The sequence below is a fragment of the Arachis ipaensis genome, chromosome B09, assembly GCF_000816755.2.
Source record: "Arachis ipaensis cultivar K30076 chromosome B09, Araip1.1, whole genome shotgun sequence".
NCBI classification, from domain to species: domain Eukaryota; kingdom Viridiplantae; phylum Streptophyta; class Magnoliopsida; order Fabales; family Fabaceae; genus Arachis; species Arachis ipaensis.
In genome coordinates, this window is record NC_029793.2 from 144575805 (window position 1) to 144588928 (window position 13124).

The 13124-nt window shown below is 39.8% G+C and overlaps 2 protein-coding genes and 1 pseudogene across 2 annotated transcripts; 1 reads left to right on the forward strand and 2 right to left on the reverse strand.

Annotated features, from left to right (window-relative positions):
- LOC107617721 (methylthioribose kinase) lies at window positions 6178-9591 on the forward strand. Its single transcript, XM_016319563.2, has 6 exons — window positions 6178-6505; window positions 6613-6922; window positions 7351-7525; window positions 7618-7819; window positions 8469-8683; window positions 9198-9591. Exons 1-6 carry the CDS (start codon window positions 6320-6322, stop codon window positions 9367-9369), a joined length of 1260 nt encoding a protein of 419 aa, XP_016175049.1. The 5' UTR covers window positions 6178-6319; the 3' UTR covers window positions 9370-9591.
- LOC107616142 lies at window positions 9525-11024 on the reverse strand (annotated as a pseudogene).
- Window positions 11639-12514, reverse strand: LOC107617722. Its single transcript, XM_016319564.2, has one exon. The coding sequence runs from the start codon at window positions 12459-12461 to the stop codon at window positions 11760-11762; it is 702 nt and encodes a 233-aa protein (XP_016175050.1). The 5' UTR covers window positions 12462-12514; the 3' UTR covers window positions 11639-11759.

The window sequence follows — 13124 nt, forward strand, 5'->3', positions numbered from 1 at the left end:
TGTAGCTGGAGAAGACCTCGTCCTATACCTATCTGTAGCAGACAAGGCCGTCTCATCGGCCCTGATAAGAGAAGACGAGGCCGGTCAGCACCCAGTATATTTCATCAGTAAAGTTCTACAAGGCCCTGAGCTAAGGTACCACAAACTAGAGAAGTTTGCCTACTCCTTAGTAGTAGCCTCGCGAAGGCTACGACCTTACTTTCAAGCTCACACAATAAGAGTCCGCACGAACCAACCCATGAAGCAAATCCTCCAAAAGACGGATGTTGCAGGGAGAATGGTTCAATGGGCAATAGAGCTCTCCGAGTTCGACTTGAGATATGAAGCTCGGACGGCGATCAAAGCTCAGTGCCTCACCGACTTCATTGCAGAATACGCGGGAGATCAAGAGGAAAAACCAACTACATGGGAACTCTATGTAGATGGATCCTCAAACAAAACAGGAAGCGGCGCAGGCATAATATTGGTGGACGAAAGAGGAACCCAGATAGAGGTTTCCCTCAAATTTGAATTCCCGGCTTCAAATAATCAGGCAGAGTACAAAGCCCTGATTGCTGGATTGAAGCTGGCGGAAGAAGTCGGTGCTACAAAGGTGATGGTATACAGCGACTCACAAGTGGTGACCTCCCAAATAAGTGGAGAATATCAGGCAAAAGACCCAAATATGAAGAGGTACTTGGAAAAAACCCTGGAACACCTTGGGCGCTTTGCAGAAACCGAGGTGAGACACATAACTCAGGATCTAAACAGCAGAGCAGACGCCCTATCCAAGCTAGTAAGTACCAAGCCAGGAGGAAATAACAGAAGTCTGATCCAAGAAACTCTCCAGGAACCCTCCGTGGTAAAAGTAGAAGACAAACAAGAGGTCCTTGAGGTAGTCGGACTAAACCTCGGATGGATGAACCCCTTGGTCGAATACATGAAGTTCGACATCCTTCCCAAGGAGGAGAAAGAGGCTAAGAAAATTCGTAGGGAAGCACAATACTACACCTTGGTGAGAAATATTCTCTACAGAAGGGGGATATCAACACCATTATTAAAGTGCGTACCGACCTCAAGAACTATCGAGGTGTTAGAGGAGATACATAGTGGGATCTGTGGAAACCATCTCGTGGCAAGGTCATTAGCCAGGAAAGTGATCCGAGCTGGATTCTACTGGCCAACCTTGCAGAAAGATGCCACAGAATTTGTGAAAAAATGCCAACCATGTCAGATGCATGCAAATTTCCACGTGGCTCCCCCGGAGGAACTCATCAGTATCACTTCTCCATGGCCCTTTGCAAAATGGGGAATGGATTTGTAAGGTCCTTTTCCCCAGGCGCCAGGACAGGTCAGATACCTGATCGTGGGAATAGATTATTTCACAAAGTGGATAGAAGCAGAACCATTGGCCACCATCACCGCACAAAGAAGTCGGAGGTTCCTCTACAAAAATATCATCACAAGGTATGGGATACCTCATTCCATTACTACAGATAATGGAACCCAGTTCACCGACTCTACCTTTAGAAGCCTAGTAGCCAGTATGAAAATCAAACACCAGTTCACCTCGGTGGAGCACCCGCAAGCCAATGGGCAAGCCGAGGCAGCCAACAAAGTCATACTAGCAGGGCTAAAGAAGAGATTACAAGATGCAAAAGGAGCCTGGGCTGAAGAGCTCCCACAAGTGCTATGGGCTTACAGGACAACCCCCCAATCCGCCACTGGAGAAACACCATTCCGACTAGTTTATGGCGTAGAAGCCATGATCCCAATAGAAGTCAACGAGCAAAGCCCAAGAGTGATTCTCCATGACGAGATCGGAAATATACAGGGGCACAAAGAGGAGCTCGACTTGCTCCCCGAAATCCGAGAGGAAGCCCAGATAAGAGAAGCAACGTTGAAGCAAAGGATGACTACAAGGTACAACAAAAAAGTCATTCGAAGAACATTCGCCCCGAACGACTTGGTCTTGATCAGAAACGACATTGGAGTCAACAAATCAGGGGAAGGAAAACTCGTTGCAAATTGGAAGGGACCTTACAAAATCAATGAGGTCTTAGGAAAAGGTTATTATAAGGTGACCGACTTAAACGGCACCGAGTTACCAAGGTCGTGGCATGCTTGTAACATGAAAAGGTACTACAGTTGAAAGCGAACTCTACTCCCTGATGTACTCTTTTCCTAACTTCATGATTTTTTCCCAAAATCAAAGGGTTTTTTCTGGAGAAGGGTTTTTAATGAGGCATCATAGTAGGGGCTAAGGGGAATAAACTGTCAAAAACCCTTAGTAGCAATAAAGTACCTCCCCAATTAATAAAGATCTTTTTCATCTTACAAATATCTCTTATAAATTCCTTCTTTGTTTTCTCTTTCGACGAAACGCGATGACTTAAGCTCGACAAAATGTGAAAATCCCATGAACCGACCTAGATGGTCGTCAGGATAAAACGACGAGGTACAAGTCGGTGTAAAGAGGTTATAAAAGTTGATCGTAATAAACTCGGGAATTATCTGACTTACAAGTCGGAAAAACCGAAAAATAAAGAAACGCATCGCAAAAATAACCTAAGTCATAAAAACTCAATAAAACAAAATTGAGTACGAGGAATAAACAAAAGAGAACGAAAAACCCAGGAAAAGATCAGAAAGCTGTCCTTAAAATCCTTAAAACAAAAAGGTGCAGAAAGACAGACAAGCCAAAGAAAAGGTTTTTTTTTTAAAAAATCAAGGAGAGTTCGAAAAATCACCATCGAAAAAGCATGCACACATAAGGTAACTTAAACCCTTATCCAAAAAAGGGTACTTGTTTTAACTTAAACCCTTATCAAAAAGGGTATTTTTTGTTTACGGCCTTAAAAGGCCAGAAGAAATTGTTCAACAAACAAACATAAAGAGTTTAAAAAAGGGGGGACCCACAGGCCGGGCCCCAATATAGCCAACAAAATTATTTTTTCAAAAGAGGAATAAACGGATCACCACCACCAGAGTCGGGAAGAGCGCCACCGGGACCGGGAAGAGAGGCATCCATAGGAGGTGAAGAGGAAGTCGGAGGAACGGTAGAAGAGCTCGGAGCGTCCTCAGGACGAGGAGGAGACTCTATGATTCTCTGCCTCCGAGTCTTCAATTCTGACTCGGAAACAATCACAGGGACAGGAGGATCCACAATGGCACCATCAATGACGACTTTGTCGGGATCTAAAGGAGAAAGGTCCAAGTCAGGAGCAATGACTCTAACCTGCTCCTTAAAGACCCTCCAAGCCTCCTCGGCGCCATCAGCAATAGAGTCCTCCAACTCGGTATAGGCCTTCCAAGAATTCAGCAGATCATTCTTCACAGCCACAAGATCTTCAAATAACTTTTGATAGCTGCCCTGCGCTGTTTTCCTCAAGTCCACCTCCATGTTGCATTGGGCTTGCAATTTTCTCTCCTTCTTCCGGAGGTTATCTCTCTCCTCCTTCAGCTTGGCGACTTCCTCCTTCAACTCCCTCTCATGCTCTTGATATATACGAAGTCTTCCTTCCAGCTCTTCGACCCTTGAGGTCATTCCTAAAGAGCTGAGAGGAGCCTTCTCAAAAATATCCAAGAGTTTGCCACAAACTCCCGCCGCCTTGAGACTCTCTTCAACCAGAGTGGTAAGGTGGTGACGAACAGACACATCATCCATGCTTATACGAGCATGGGGGTAGATGTTCTTTCGGACGAATGCAAGAGCATCCGCCTTCACCTCACCCGAAGAGCCAGACTCTAAGGTCTTGCGCTTCTTCTTCTCTGGCTTAGGAGAAGGTCGGGCAGAGGGGGGCGGCTGAGAGGAAGCAGAAGAAGAAATCACAATAGGCTGGGAGGGAGTCCCAACGTTCCGAGGAGGAGGAGGAGGAGAGATAACCGCCTTGGCGCCACCAGTCCTGGCGCGAGACCTCGCTTTGGCCTCCTAGACCCTCTGATAAGACTCCTGAGCATTCTTCTTCGCCATCTCTACAAAAAATAACAAAAAGTCAGACAAGTCGGTACAAGAAAACACAAGTCGGAAGTAAAAAACAAAAGCTACCTAGTTGCGCCTGGATAAAAGTCGGAGACCCCTGGAGGAATTTCTTAGTGTCCAGATATGGGGCCCTCCCCCACACTTCTCGGAGGAACCCCACAACGGCCGCCTCCACTTCGTTTAGATCATCCAGACCATACTTCTCACAGGGGGAGGCCTCCAACCAGTACAAGGGAAAGCAGGGGGAAGAACTCTCGTCCAGAAAAAAGGGGTGGTGACCCTCTACAGCTTGAACTTTGAAAAAATAATTTTTAAAATCATGGAAGGATTCGTCAAAAAGGGTGAAAACTCTCCGACCCTGTATGGCTCGGAAAGATACCCACTGTTGCTTATTGTTTAGCCCACTAAAGGGTTTAGTCATATGAAAAAGATAGAAGAAAATCTTCAAAGAGGTCGGAAACTCCAAAGCTTGGCTGATAAATTGATAAATTTTCAAAAAACCCCAAGAATTGGGGTGAAGCTGGGTAGGGGCAACTCGACAGTGACGCAAAACAGACATCTCAAAGTCTGAAAAAGGAAGAAAAACACCCAAACGGGTGATCATACACTCGTACATAAAGAAAAAATGAGGGGCCGCCTCATTGGCCCTCCTGAAGCAAACCCGGTCTTCTGGACCCGGGACTACCAATTCATACTTCGGCTCATCTTCCTCAGAAGCACAAATTATGTGGTGAGTGCGAATATGGGTAATAAACTCAGTATCGACCGAGGGTTCCTCCCCTAGGACCGTGACATCAACCCACTGAGAAAGAACATCTACGGAGGCCATTTCTTTTTTCTTAAAAGGGTGACAAAAACCTACAAAGGAAAAAGAAAAGGAAAATAAAAAACACGGTCTCTAAAGGGAGGGAATACGGAACCAAAGTCTACAAACCCATCTACCTACAAAATAAAGGTATAAAAATAGAAAGGCATGTTACAGAAAGAACTAACCTTTATCCGAAAATGAGGGCTGGAGGAAGCAAAAGCCTTCGAAAACGTAAAGGTACAGCACGAACGAATGAAGAGGAAATTTGAAAAATCGCAGAAACGAAACAATGAAAGAGAGGGAACACGACTTGCTCTAAAGAAGTCGGGAACGAGGGTTAGCTGGCAGATAAGCACTCATTTGAATGAATAACTGCCCCTAGAATCTCTCTAACCACTTCCACAAGCCATATCTTAACTTCCCTACGATAAAGGGACGGTTAACACCTTAAAAAAGTGGCACTACTCCAACGGTGGTTATTGGTTCACCACTATAAATACACTGACACTTCTCAGGTATCTCTAAGTCCCAATACTCTCTAGACCTGCTCACACCCTTGCTGACTTAAGCATTGGAGTGTCTTTGCAGGTACCACCCCCCATTCTTTCGCATACACAAGTCGGACGGAGGGCACCGAGTTGCAGATCCACTTGAAATCCTCCTCCTCCATACGTTTGGGCCAACCAACGCCGTCCAGCCCACTAATCTCCGGTTACCCATCGTAACAATATTATTATTGATTGTTGGTGATTGTTGATTGAATATGGATATAATATTTATGCCATGATTTCTTTTAGTTATAAATTGTGATTTTTGAATTTGAATGTAGAATTTTAATGATGATATGAGATATAGTTTAGTTAGTGGGGAAGTTATGAAATTTTAAATTTTATTATCATATGAATGATTGAATTTAAATTTTAAAAGATTTATATTATACTTTTAATAATTTTATTTTATATTTAATGAAACTGGTTTGACCACGATTCAACTATGGTTAGACCATTGAATTATTAAATCAGTAATTTGACCGGTTCAATGACCGGTTCGGTTCTCGCAATAATCAAATGAGTGGGAAACCAAGTGAGACTCAATTGCACTACAACACCCTTTCATAATTTCCTAAATTTTATTTATTTCCTTTGGGTGGTAATTACTAATAATTAGATTCCATCATTTTATTCCACAGAAGCGAAGCTGATTAATCCAAATTGTGACCAGATTCAATGCACTAGCATCATTTCTTTTTGGCACCGGAGATATCTCCACTATTTTCCAATCCAACAAATTAAGATTTATTATTGTCAATAAATTATTACATACTCAAAATAAAATTTAATTTCTCAATATTTATTTAAATAAACTAATGAAGTAATAACTAAACCAACTCTTTCGTAAATGGACTCGCATCATTGACACTTCAATTTTAAGTCCAACCTTTGTAGCTTAGCTATTAGCGTCTCTACTCCGAAAGCAAAACAAAACAAGATTCCCATTTTTGGGGGGATCATTGCTCCGTCTCCCCCCGCCTCAGTACTCCGCCGCATCCAATGGCCTTCTCAGAGTTCCGACCACTCGACGACAACTCCCTCATCGAATACATAAAATCAGTGCCGGCCCTCTCCTCTAAGATCGGCAACGACTTCGACACCTTGTCCGTCAAAGAAGTTGGAGATGGCAACCTTAACTTCGTCTTCATCGTTCTCAATTCCACAGGTTCTTTTGTCATCAAGCAGGTAACATTTTTTTTATACTTCTCCCCACTGATCCAAAAATCGTGGGCACTCGCAAATTTAGTTTATTTTGTAGCTTTCGATTCAAAGTTCGATTTTTTTATTTTAAGGCTTTGCCTTATATTCGCTGCATTGGGGAGTCATGGCCGATGACGAAGGAGAGAGCATATTTTGAATACCTGGGGCTGAAAGAAGAGGGTCGCTTGAGCCCTGAGCATGTTCCTGAAGTTTACCACTTTGACCGTACAATGTCATTGATCGGCATGCGTTACTTGGAACCGCCACATATAATATTAAGAAAAGGGTTGATAGCTGGAATTGAGTACCCTTTGCTTGCAGAGCACATGGCTGATTTCATGGCCAAGACACTCTTTTTCACTTCTCTCCTTTTCCGTACAACTTCCGAGCACAAAAGGGACGGTATGTGTGAGCTTTCCCATTGTTACTCTTTTCTTTAGCAATTGTTGTTGATTGATTCACACTCCTCAACTCATTTTTTGGACAATTCGATATATTTGTTAATCGGAGAACTAAGAAGATTGTTTATGTCTTCTTCACTGATTGATAGTATCACCTTTATCAATCTATTACTCTGCTTCAAAGTTGATTGAGCTGAAACTGGTTATTTTAGTTTAAGTTTTGCATTAGAAAAAATGTTTCCTTTCCCTCGTTTGGTTGCTTGTGCTTTGCTTATTCAGTTATTTGTGCTTGTGGAAGTTTACCTCTGTAGTTTATTCTCCATTTGAAAATGAGTGATAAGTGATAAACTGATATTCTACTTGTGAGTATGAGGAACGTTGTTGCATATTGATGTTGCCTTAAGCTGAATTCATGCTGGCTCCATGCAGTTGCCGAATATTGTGGTAATGTGGAGTTATGCAGACTCACCGAGCAGGTCGTGTTCTCTGACCCTTATAAAGTTTCTCAATATAATCGTTGGACTTCCCCTTATCTTGATCGTGATGCTGAGGCTGTTCGGGAAGACAATCTTCTGAAGCTTGAAGTTGCTGAGCTGAAATCCAAGTATTATGACCAGCACACTTCTTTTACTGCATTATGTGTAGCAATTGTGGTGTTAGGGTTTTTATACTTTATAAGAATGTACATTTTTGTAGGTTCTGTGAGAGGGCCCAGGCTCTAATACATGGAGATCTGCACACTGGTTCTGTTATGGTTACCCGTGAATCAACACAAGTTATTGATCCAGAATTTGCATTTTATGGACCAATGGGTTTTGATATTGGAGCATTCCTGGGAAATTTGATTCTGGCTTACTTTTCTCAAGATGGGCATGCAGATCAAGCAAATGATCGAAAAGTAGGTTTCCTTCTTTATGTATATTGGTTGTGTACTCTTGTGGCTCTTTGTGGCTTCTGCTCTTAGCATAGTCCAAAGTTTTTTATCGGAAAAAAAAAAAGAAGGAATGAAACAGAAAAACACACAGGCACACACACCCCTATTCTGCATAATCTGATTTAAACGCTTTGATTCTCTTTGGTTCTTTTCGGAGGCCAAATCTGTGCATTTTTACAGTTTTGAAATACCTTGGACTGTTCTGTTGTTTTGTCCTGCCTTGTCTTGTTTGTGTAGTGCTAGTGACTTTGCTTTATTATACTAATGAAGAGAAGAATTTCCTGGTGTGCATGTGCACATTGGTGAGCTATCAGATTTATATCATGTGAAATCCAAGAAGTCGTAGAGATAGTTTACAGAAATATGAGCTGTAGTTATAAAACAAGACTTGGTAGGATGCCAATTATAACTACCATTTTCTTTTGCTGTATTTTTTCTCTTCATTTTGCTGGACTTGTGGCTCTGGTAATGTTATTGCTTAGAACTGCAGCATCAATGACAAGCTGGGATTTGTTATAGTTGTGCATTTAGTAATAATTGTGAAGACCGTTGATTGCTGGGGCAAAAGTGTGTTGTTTATTGTCTGATATATACTGATATTTACATTATGCAGGCGTACAAGGAGTGGATTCTTAAGACAATCGAAGATACCTGGAATCTTTTCCATCACAAATTCACTGCTCTTTGGGATGAGCACAGAAATGGTGCGGGTGAGGCATATCTTCCAGCTATATATAACAATCCTGAGGTTCAGCTGCTTGTACAGAAGAAATACATGACAGATTTGTTTCATGATAGTCTTGGGTTTGGTGCTGCCAAAATGATAAGGTGAAATTGCTGAGCATCATTTTTAACCAGAATGCTATATGTTTAGTGGGACTTATTTTGTTAGTTAGATATAAAACTATTTGAGAGCTTCTGCTTAAATTGGGCAATTGACTTGATCAGACCCTTTTTGACCAAAATGGCGACAATTTTGATTGTAGTTTGCATTATTCCTATAAAAAATATGGATGGTAATATTAGAATGTGTCTTTTGCATGACTCTAGTCTAAAGTGCTCGTGTGAGGAAACATGTTAGTTATAAAATTCAGTGACAATGTTGGAATTGCTCTCTACTTTCTAATGTGTATATAATCATTTACACTGATGTTTAGTTGAGGTCATCCTGGCCCTAGAGCTATCTCCATTGTGCATGCCATGTTCTGATTTTATATTCAGTAAGATATATATTTGTTGAACAGTATGATTCTGAAGCAATGGCTTGTATTTATGATTTGAGCAACATGAACATTCTTAGGAGGCATGGCTAACCCCTTTCATTATGATCATTAATACACAGGAGAATAGTTGGTGTAGCTCATGTTGAGGATTTTGAATCCATTGCCGATGCTGCTAAACGTGCAACATGTGAAAAGCGAGCACTTGATTTAGCTAAGGCGATTCTCAAAGAAAGGAGAAAATTTGAAGGCATTGCTGAAATTGTATCAGCAATTCGGCAATATGAATCCTGATTCATGGTTTTCATATCGATACCTCATCATGTATCACGTTTTCCTCCTGTACACTACTCGAGATTTTGGTGTTCTGCTACATTTAACAGTTTCACTGTCAAAGTTATGTATGAAAAATATAAATTTTCTGCTTGAGTGTACTAATTACAGTTTTATGTTACATCTTACTTGCAGCAAGGACGTTTTGTTAACACAACTTTGTTCAGCTCAGTTGTTACTTATTATATTGTAGATATATTATTATGTGCAAACTACTTTTTACATGGACACACATTTAATATATCACATTTAGGCAAACTTACAAGTTACAACTAACTTTATTTAATATATACTTGCTTTTCTTTTTATAACTTGTACATACCTTTTTGTGAGTGAGGCTAGAAAAACACTTTAAACTATTCTTATGTCATAATTCTTACAAAGCTACAAACTAAGGATTGATCAGTTGTTGAGATCATATAAGGCCTTGTATTCAATCCAAAGTTGAGCAACTGGCTTCCCTAGAAGCAGAACAAAGTAGCTCTTACTGTATCCATTTTGCATCATCAACTTGTTCAAATCCGCAACAAACCCAGCTCAGATATTTTCACAGTAGTCTAGAAAGTATGCAGTGACTTGGTATCCTTGGTCCCAATTAGAGCCTTCACCTACATCACCCCAGCTATCTGCAGCATAGTCAGCCCTCAACCTCACAAAATCTGCCATGCCTTCAACAAGCCCTGAAGGCGGCCGGGCCCTGTCACTCCCATCGGATAGCAATATATGCGCCATTTCGTGATAGATGACCCCAGTCATTTCCCTTTTGATATCTCTATCACCACCAGGTACCTTTCAGTGTACCCTGCACTCACATGAATGTTGTTGTCGCTGGTAGTGAATGCGACTCCATCGATGTTCTCAACTGTGATGGAGACTTTGTTGACTGCTGCAAAATTGCTGTTTAGGCCAAATAATCTGTCTAAGAAGTTGGTGGCAGCAATGAGTGTTTGCTGGGCATATTCAGCACCAATTTCCTGATCAAAGGGTGGAGAGGGCATTGTTTAACACAACGTATTCAATTGCATTCCCCAAGGTAGCAGCTGTTAGAGTTAGTGCAAGACACAGGATCATGTGATTGAGGTTTAGAGCCATTGTTGTTTGTGTTGGGAATACTATGAGATCGTCTGAGTTGCTTGTTTGGCTTTAATAGAAGGAACAAGAGCATGACATGAGTGTGATAAAGTGGAAATTACTTGTGAAACAAGGTTTTGTTGGCACAAAGATTGTCCAACAGGCAGTATCCATATTGCAAGTCCAAATAGATCTTTAGAATATGCATATGCAGAAATTTTCAATTTCTCAATTGTTGGAAACCGGTCCTACAAATAGATCGATGTTACATTAGTCAAAGGTGGATCATCAACGCTAAAATTTCCTTTGATAGTAATCATGTTTGGTACGACTTCAAAACAAAATGTTCGGTACGAATCAACAATTGGTACACTAGTTGTTGCTACTTAATTTCTTTATCAAAAACACTATCCAATCATGAAACAGAAGTGCTTTATAGAGTTTACTTTAATGAGACATGATTATGGCAGATAGAGTGCAGCTTCCCCAATCCCCACTTGGAATAATGGGTAAGTGACACTTAATTAATCCTCTAGCTGAAAAAATGCATCAATGACTTAATAAGCCTGCCTTGTCATTATTCCACCACAAACCCATTTCCAGACTGTAAAACTTCACAAGATAATACTACAATCTGCTTTAGCATTATAATGCTTAATTAGGCCATGCATGTTTGAGTAATAAACTAATAATAGTTAAAAAGCTTTAGCTTTTGCATAATTACTTTTCGTCGAAGCTTATTGTCACCTTAACTTTGGTGCATTAGTTTATTTTTACCTTTAGTTAAATAAATATTAACTCTTTTACGTAATATATTTTATGTCAATAATTCCAATTTAAAAGAATAACTTGCTAATCAGGTTAACCACTCTTTTGATAAAGTTTTAAAAAATTGAATGTTTAAAATTTGGCAAAAACTCGTATGCAATTGTCATTATAACATTTTTGACTAAATTATCGTCTAACAATTCTCAATGGTCAACTTTATATAAAAACAATTGCATATAAACGATTGTCTTAAAATTTATTAATTTTTTCCTTACCTTTAATAGTATGTCATTTTCTAAAGAAAGTTAGATTATTTATTACTTTCTTCGCATCTCATTAGTATTCATCGTGATATGCTAAGTTAATCTTAGAGAAATAACTAAACACAAGATGAATCAAACAAGCTATAAGTAAACCATTATAATATAATTGGTAGAACATACAACACTTATTGATGATTATACATATTTAGTATGATTTGATCTTATTGTTTTCTTAGATATTGAAAATGATTATGATATGTTGCCATACTTGGCCTTATAATCCTTCCACAACTGATCAACAGTTTTGCCAAGCAACTGAACAAAGAACTGATCACTATAACCATTCTTAAGCAACTTGTTCAAATCAGCAACAAAGCCATTCTTGAGGCCATTACAATAATCCAAAAAGCGAGCCGTGACGTCATAACCCTGGTCCCACTTATTCCCTTGGCCAGGCTTGACCCAATGGCTAGGACCCAGGTTAGCCTTGAGCCTGACAAAATCCGCAATCCCTTCAATCAAGCCACCAGGGGCTTGGCCATTCCCGTTCCACTGCCACACGTGAGTCATCTCATGGTACAAGACGCCAGTCACTTCTGTCTTCACGTCACCTGAGTAGCTTCCAACGTATCTTGCACTAAGGTGGATCTCGTTGTTGCTGGTGTACGCAACACCGTCCATGTCATCAACGAACAAGCTCACTTTTTGGACGGTTTTTCTGTCAGAGGGGTTACTGTTTTGTTGGAATACTGACCATATGAATTTTGTGGCTTTGTCAAGGGTTTGTCTTGCGTACACTGCACCTATTTGGTCACGGAATCGGACACCCCCTGAAGTTGAGAGGGCCCTGTTCGTTACGGTGTAGTCCACTGCACTTGATCCTTGCATTCTTCCCGCTGCAAGGATTACTAGGAACAAACACACGGTGGTTTCATGAGTATGCTTCATCATGCTTTTCTTTGCTTCTTCAGGTTATTGCTTATTGTTTTGTCACACATTTATGGGGTGCTTTATATAGAGAGAAAAACAAGCGGTCAATTATTACATTTACTAATTCAACTTATGCGGATGTCGGTGGAAACCAAGTATAATTGACATGATAATTTAATTAAATTTATTAAATTATTTAATTATTTTTAACTATTAACTCTACATACTGAGTATTTTATTATGGTTTCATGAAAAATCGGATTTTGGTTTGTGCTTCGTGATCTCAGGAGTGATTTTCAAACATATTATTCAAAAAGTGATTTTAATTAAACGATTTTGTTTACTTTTTGGCTGGTCACATTTTGGTTCTATATACTTTTCCTTTTATTATATGGGAGATGCTTTCATAAAAACGCGTAAAACATCTTTTTGTAAAGACCGCTTACATGTCACATTATTATTGAATGTATTAATAAATCGGTTATTTTTTAATTTCTTAACAAATTAGAATAAAATCGATTTTTTTAATAACAATAATAATAAATCCAACTTTTTTAGGGATCTAATTGTATTTTTAAATTTTTAAGGATTTAAATATTTGCAAAACAAAAAGTCAGATATATATTTATTCTTTTATAAAAAAATTTAAAGATATTCGATTTATATTTTATAATTCATCAATTC

Coding starts and splice junctions, on each gene's coding strand:
- LOC107617721 (XM_016319563.2), top strand. CDS start 6,320: ATGGCCTTCTCAGAGTTCCGACCACTCGACGACAACTCCCTCATCGAA. Junction 6,506..6,612: donor GTTCTTTTGTCATCAAGCAG/GTAACATTTTTT, acceptor TTTTATTTTAAG/GCTTTGCCTTATATTCGCTG. Junction 7,526..7,617: donor GTTGCTGAGCTGAAATCCAA/GTATTATGACCA, acceptor ACATTTTTGTAG/GTTCTGTGAGAGGGCCCAGG.
- LOC107617722 (XM_016319564.2), bottom strand. CDS start 12,461: ATGATGAAGCATACTCATGAAACCACCGTGTGTTTGTTCCTAGTAATC.